The 7391-nt window shown below is 43.4% G+C and overlaps 1 protein-coding gene across 1 annotated transcript; it reads left to right on the plus strand.

Moving 5' to 3' along the window:
* The first annotated feature begins 4848 nt into the window (after positions 1-4848).
* Positions 4849-7002, plus strand: LOC115105221 (forkhead box protein I3-B-like). Its single transcript, XM_029626983.2, has 2 exons — positions 4849-5953; positions 6131-7002. Exons 1-2 carry the CDS (start codon positions 5359-5361, stop codon positions 6670-6672), a joined length of 1137 nt encoding a protein of 378 aa, XP_029482843.1. The 5' UTR covers positions 4849-5358; the 3' UTR covers positions 6673-7002.
* The last annotated feature ends 389 nt before the right edge of the window (positions 7003-7391 follow it).

Genomic DNA, 7391 nt, shown 5'->3' on the forward strand with positions numbered 1-7391 from the left:
TCTCAAATTTGTTTGTTATAATTTACACAAGCCTTACATTAGTGTAATACATGTTAAACCTGACTCCTCTGCCTAGAGAGAAAATATAAATCGTACAGTATGTAAAATACAATATCAGACCATATAACCCTCCTGGAGAGACAGACATGCTGTTATGTCTGTGTCAGCACAGCAGGAGAGGATTACATCAATCACACTAACTGCCATCCTTGGCAGCCTCCAAGATTTTTTTTTCCTGGAAATGAATCATGGAACACTTAACCTGTCCTTGCAGGCAACTTGAGAGAGACAACTCTGAGCTGATAAGGTGGGATATATCTTTGGGAGGAACAAATGATGAGGAGCTAAAACTACCCAACTGCCATATGCCTCTGTCTGCCCAAATTCAGGCTTGAATCATCTATGACTGTGCAGAAATGTTCGCAGTAAAGCCTGCATGGATCACTGAAATCAAAGCCCTCGCTCATCCCGAAAAAGGCCATGGCAGTACATAAGTCCCTGTCTAAGTAAAAATGAATTATTCTGCATGAAGAAGCCATAGACATCAAGCTCTCTGGAGCCATGCAGCCTGGCCTCATAGAATAGACGTAACATAGTAAATGAAAACGCAGGATAGAAATGAGTATGATATGTTACGTTTGGTATGGTTACATAAGACGCCACCTGCAAATGTTACATTGATGCTGCCTGCAAACCGTGGCTAACTGGGCTACCACATGAAAATCATTTTGCTATGGTATTTCTGATCAAATGTTACCATATAGCTAGACCCTTCCTGCTAAATGTACTGTGAACAAAAGGTTAGCTGTCCCAAGTGTGGCTTATCGATAGCTAGCTAGCCAAGGCAAGAAGATCCATGTGATCTCTCCTGTTGAAGTTCCTTTAAAAATCATTTTCACAATCACAAATACACTCACCATGTTAGCACTGTCCCTAAATAACGATACCTGTAAACATTAGTGTTGTTTCAAGTTATTTATTATAGTTAGCTAGATGGAGAACAGCATCTGTCTTCACATTCTGCTGCAGAAATCTGACTGACCAACTAACTGGCACCCAGTTGACAAAAACACTTCAGTGAGAATTGCCGGTGGCTACTCATGTAGCCAACTGGACGCAGCTCTGCAGAGTGGTAGCTGGCACAGCCACAAAGTCATAAAATCGGATTTTTAACCTAACCTTAACCACACTGCTAACCTTAAATGAAGACCAACAAGCTAATTTAGGTTTTCATGCAGCTGGCCCATTTAGCGCAAATCGCTCAGTTCTGCCATTTTTAAAAATCCATTTATTTAAATTGCTTATTATTATTATTTATTAATTTTATTGCACAAAACACCAGTATCCATACAGGAAGCATACAAACAAACAAGAACAGCATATACGCCATATACGCCATATACGCCATTGTAATAGCAATAAGGCACCTTGAGGGTTTGTGGTAAATGGCCAATATACCATGGCTAACATAAGAACATACATTAGCATTAACTGCACTTTTTGTGATGAGAAACATTGTTTAATGTATTTTGTCATTGTCTACATATAAAGAGATTATGGAAAGATATTTTCAGATTTATAATTGATAACATTCTTGATGACTTTTGTTTACATTTACATTTACATTTAAGTCATTTAGCAGACGCTCTTATCCAGAGCGACTTACAAATTGGTGCGTTCACCTTAAGACATCCAGTGGAACAGCCACTTTACAATAGTGCATCTAAATCTTTTAAGGGGGGTGAGAAGGATTACTTTATCCTATCCTAGGTATTCCTGAAAGAGGTGGGGTTTCAGGTGTCTCCGGAAGGTGGTGATTGACTCCGCTGTCCTGGCGTCGTGAGGGAGTTTGTTCCACCATTGGGGGGCCAGAGCAGCGAACAGTTTTGACTGGGCTGCGCGGGAACTGTACTTCCTCAGTGGTAGGGAGGCGAGCAGGCCAGAGGTGGATGAACGCAGTGCCCTTGTTTGGGTGTAGGGCCTGATCAGAGCCTGGAGGTACTGAGGTGCCGTTCCCCTCACAGCTCCGTAGGCAAGCACCATGGTCTTGTAGCGGATGCGAGCTTCAACTGGAAGCCAGTGGAGAGAGCGGAGGAGCGGGGTGACGTGAGAGAACTTGGGAAGGTTGAACACCAGACGGGCTGCGGCGTTCTGGATGAGTTGTAGGGTTTAATGGCACAGGCAGGGAGCCCAGCCAACAGCGAGTTGCAGTAATCCAGACGGGAGATGACAAGTGCCTGGATTAGGACCTGCGCTGCTTCCTGTGTGAGGCAGGGTCGTACTCTGCGGATGTTGTAGAGCATGAACCTACAAGAACGGGCCACCGCCTTGATGTTAGTTGAGAACGACAGGGTGTTGTCCAGGATCACGCCAAGGTTCTTAGCGCTCTGGGAGGAGGACACAATGGAGTTGTCAACCGTGATGGCGAGATCATGGAATGGGCAGTCCTTCCCCGGGAGGAAGAGCAGCTCCGTCTTGCCGAGGTTCAGCTTGAGGTGGTGATCCGTCATCCACACTGATATGTCTGCCAGACATGCAGAGATGCGATTTGCCACCTGGTCATCAGAAGGGGGAAAGGAGAAGATTAATTGTGTGTCGTCTGCATAGCAATGATAGGAGAGACCATGTGAGGTTATGACAGAGCCAAGTGACTTGGTGTATAGCGAGAATAGGAGAGGGCCTAGAACAGAGCCCTGGGGGACGCCAGTGGTGAGAGCGCGTGGTGAGGAGACAGATTCTCGCCACGCCACCTGGTAGGAGCGACCTGTCAGGTAGGACAGTTTATTATGTTTATTATGGGAAAATGTGCTGCTCGGTTTCCTTAACTATAATAAGGATAAATAAAAACAATTTCACATTTAATCGTGCTAATGGGGAAATGTCATATTCGTTCATATAAATTCACAAATAAAAAAACATTCTTCCTTGTTTTCTAAAAGGAGTTTGAGCAGTACATTAAAATCATTCTACATTATTTGAATAAAGAAAGCTGTAAAAACAGTCAATACGTGTATGTCAATACGTGTCTGTAATTTGTTGTACCCCCCTAGGACCTGCCTCCAGGTCCAGATTCATGACAACAGAGCTCGCCAGCATGTATCATATAACCCGGATATGAGTTACCTCTGGTTCGATCAGCCGTCCCTATGGGGAAAATTCATGGGGGAAAGAATAGGGTTTTGGGATAAACGCCGAAAATAAGGTCTGAGGTTAACTCAGGTTTAGGAGATTTTGTTCTAGGAGATCATTTCAGTCATGACCTTTCTGAATTATGATGCCTTTATGTACTTTAAAAAAATACATAAATACTTAAAAATTCGCAAAAATAGACATTAGCTGATGAAGATGATCTTGTAGAACAAAACGTATAAGATCTCCTAAGCCTGTGTTTACCAATGACCACATTTTTGGTGTTTATTTAGAAACCCTACAAAAACACCAGTTATTTCACCATAGACGGGTTGGTTGTTTAGCAACAAAACCAGATGCATGTGCAACTATGTGGTAAAACAGACAGGGTTGGCTTAGATAGTTGACAACATGTAAACTATATTTCGTCTCCAATGTTTTTTTGAAAACATGAATACATTTCCACAATGATCACTTGTTTGTCTCTCAAATACATTGTTACATTTGTTGGTTAGCTAGCCAGTGAATTTTAGCCATATTAGCAATGACATGAAACGAGTCAAAACAGCTCAGAACAAGACATGGTGTCACAGCCTGGTCTCATATACTAGACATAACATAGTAACTTAAATCCGGGCCACCTAAATTAGTAAGATATGTTACAGTTTGGTATGGTTACTTAAGACAGAAGGTTACTTTAAGCAAAAATGAAAGGCGGGTGGTTGGTCGGAGTGAATGGGTGGGCATATAACCCAAAGGTTGTGTGTTTGAATCTCATCACAGACAACTTTAGCATTTTAACTAATTGGCAAATTTTCGACTACTTACTACTTTATAGCTACTTTGCAACTACTGAGCATGTTAGCTAACCCTTCCCCTAACCCTAACCTTAACCTTTTAGTCACAACAAATTGGAATTTGTAACATATTTAGCAAATTCGTAACATATTGTACGTTTTGGACATTCGTAACCAGGGCCTAAAATGAACACCGGCCACCCGCCAAATGCGGGTAGATTTTGGCATTGGTGGGTAAGAATGTCTAATTCACCAGCCACGTTGGTGGATGGTCATACACAGGGCTCTAACATGCAAGAATTTAATTTAATTTTCTTTCATATCTGGTAATACACAAATAAAGTGAAGTGCTGACAGACTTGTTTTTATAACCAATGCACACAGGCATAACAGTTGGTCTAACTACTAAAGTGAGACTTTATCCTCGTGTTTCAAAAAACATTTTGACTGGTAAAAAATCTTAGTGGTTGATAGAAGGAAAACATAGTTTTAGGCCCTATTTGTAACATATTGTACATTTTGCAAATTCGTAACATATTGTACAAATTGCAATTTGTAAAACATTTTATATGAATTGTAATTGAAATGGATGATGGACATCCACAAATGAATACACACCATACGAAACATAACATATCATACAAAAACTAGTGTCTTAGATGTACGTAGAGAATCATACGAAATGCTCTGAGACCTTGTTGGGTATCAAGAACAAGACAAAACTAGCTGAAACGAGTCACTTACTATTCCCCACATGGCAGTTTCTTTTCATTGTTGGTAGATATCTGGCCACCCAGACTCACAACAACTCCCGGACTTCTGCCCCATTGATGTGTGCGCATTGTTTTTGTTACATTGTTAGCTAACCCATTTACAGGATTTCCCCAAAGAATAAGTGGCCTATTATATTAGAGTCTAAATTGTTATGCATGCTTTTAAATTACTGTAATATTTGTAAATGTAGCACCAATTTCCCATTACTCAGTAAAACAATCATTTTTCCCATGTTCTTAACCATATTGACTGGGTGGGTGTCAAATTAAAATGGCAAAACATTTCACAGAGCTTAGACTAACTGCTGTTGGAGTACTGGTGGAATCCCACCTCCAATTCAAAGGGAATCCTCCACGCCTAAACCGGCCTAAACTCACTCAAATGCAAAGTGTGACACGGTCACAGAAACAACCAATCAGAGCAGACGTGGGTGTCGCTGTAGTACTATAAATTGACCAGGTGAGACAGGTGGCAGGTTGTGATGCACCTGTACTGGACACAAAATAGAACAGAGTGAAAGGCAAATTCACCTCCCAGCTCGAAGCAGAGGAACAGATAATACTGAAGAAAAGCGAGATCCAGATTTTTTTTTTTACCAGAGCCATTTATCAGACTGAAGAGACCAGCTGCCAATCCAAGGACCAGTCTGTGGGTGAGCATGACGATGTTTGTGCCGCAGAGCCTCTCTCCACCTTCATGTGGGACCCAGTACCCCAGTCTGGGACAGGAGTCTCCAGAGTTCAGCCTGTACAGCGACAGCTTCTACAGCCCTCTAGCCGTGCCTAGCCTGCAGCAGGCCACCCCTCCTGCCTATGACCTGGGAGACTACACCAGCCCTTCTACCAACCCTTACCTGTGGTTCAATGGCCCAGAGCTCAACAGTGTTCCCTACATAGAGGGACCCACGGGGCCAGCTTGTGGGCCCTATGTGCCCCAACACTGCAACATGCAAAGGCCCTATCTGGGTGCTGATGGGCCGGGGGTTGTGGTAGGGGACCTGAGCTGGTTTTCCATGCCCTCTCAAGAAGAGCTGATGAAGCTAGTCAGGCCACCCTACTCCTACTCTGCCCTTATTGCCATGGCGATCCATGGGGCCCAAGAGAGACGGCTCACCCTGAGCCAGATCTACCAATATGTAGCAGACAACTTCCCCTTCTACAACAAAAGCAAGGCCGGGTGGCAGAACTCTATTCGCCACAACCTCTCCCTCAATGACTGCTTCAAGAAGGTGCCCCGAGATGAGGATGATCCAGGTAAGAACATTTCCTTGGTTTTAAAAAATTGGTCTTAATTTCAAGGTGTTCCAAGAGAAATGTATACATTTGTAACCTTTAAAAAAATGGTGTAATGTGTCTCAGACAGATATTAACTCTTGCCCAACTATGTGAGAGCCAATCCTTAACAAACATGTCTTATGTGTCTCCTTATAGGCAAGGGTAACTATTGGACCTTGGACCCCAACTGTGAGAAGAGGTTCGACAATGGCAACTTCCGTCGCAAGAGGAAGAGGAAGTCGGAATCCCTGCCTGGCGACGGGGGCTCCTCAGGTTCTGAGTCATTAGAGTCCAGCCCCAAACACCCCAACAACATGAGTGACGTGTCCAGCTCCTCTGACCGCGGCCCCTCCCCCATCTCCTCAGCTCCCTCCCTCTGCCTGAACAGCTTCCTGTCTCAGATGGCTGAAGTGGGGACGGTATCAAACACAGTAGAGGCAGATACCCTCCACAGACCCAGGCTGCCTGTAGAGGTACCCCAACGGTCCTCTCCATCCCAGGGATACGGCTCCTACTCTCCCAACGCTACAGTGCCTCACTGGGAAGTCCATATGTCTCATCCGCAGCACCCTACCATCCCTTCCTCCCCTCCCCTCTACCTTGGGGGCTACAGGGACTCTGTCCGCTCCCTGCTCAGCAACCAGCTATACCCAGCCTTGGACTCAATACTTTACCAACAGGAAGGCACAGAGGTGTAAAGCACAACTGATAGAGCCACTCTACTCCATAGGGCAGCCTGCCTTTGGGCAAACTCTCACTACAACGTCTTCCTCAGCAGAGAATTAAACTTCACTGAACTCATTCTAAAGAGGATGATTTACAATGTTTTTTTCCCCTCTCTCTTAATTGATTGTACGTATGTATATTGTTTGCTGTTCCATATACTGTCTTTATAATATGAACTCAACTATCTGTAAAACATTTGAGGGATTCTTGGATTCAAACATTTTTAAAGTGGGTTTTGTATGTGATGTACGTAAATGTCCTGTCATCAAGCTTTTTACAATTTTTTAAATAAAAAACAACAACAATAAGAAATTCTCACTGCTATTTTTCTGGGAGTATTTATTGCATGAAAACAGATTTAAAGAGGCAAATACAGATTATGGTCACACTTCAAAACATGATTAATTCTGAAATAACTATTTAGGATGGTACATTATATCATGCAGTTTGATCAAGATCTGATTGCCAGTGCTTTTGATTGAGATAAGACAAGTCAAGCTCCCATTACAGTCAATGATCTGAGAGACGGGGTGTGAAATGAGGGAGGCAAAGAAACCGTTAAACACTGAACGGGAGGGGGACAGGTGAGAGCCAGGGAAAAAAAGATATATGCAACAGAACTTGTTCCTCAAGGTTGCCCTCTGCTCCCACTTACAGCTACAGCCCCCTCTCCTCACCTCTATCTCCCTTT

This window comes from Oncorhynchus nerka, linkage group LG22 (assembly GCF_034236695.1).
Source record: "Oncorhynchus nerka isolate Pitt River linkage group LG22, Oner_Uvic_2.0, whole genome shotgun sequence".
Taxonomy (NCBI): Eukaryota; Metazoa; Chordata; class Actinopteri; order Salmoniformes; family Salmonidae; genus Oncorhynchus; species Oncorhynchus nerka.

Coding starts and splice junctions, on each gene's coding strand:
- LOC115105221 (XM_029626983.2), top strand. CDS start 5,359: ATGACGATGTTTGTGCCGCAGAGCCTCTCTCCACCTTCATGTGGGACC. Junction 5,954..6,130: donor CCGAGATGAGGATGATCCAG/GTAAGAACATTT, acceptor GTCTCCTTATAG/GCAAGGGTAACTATTGGACC.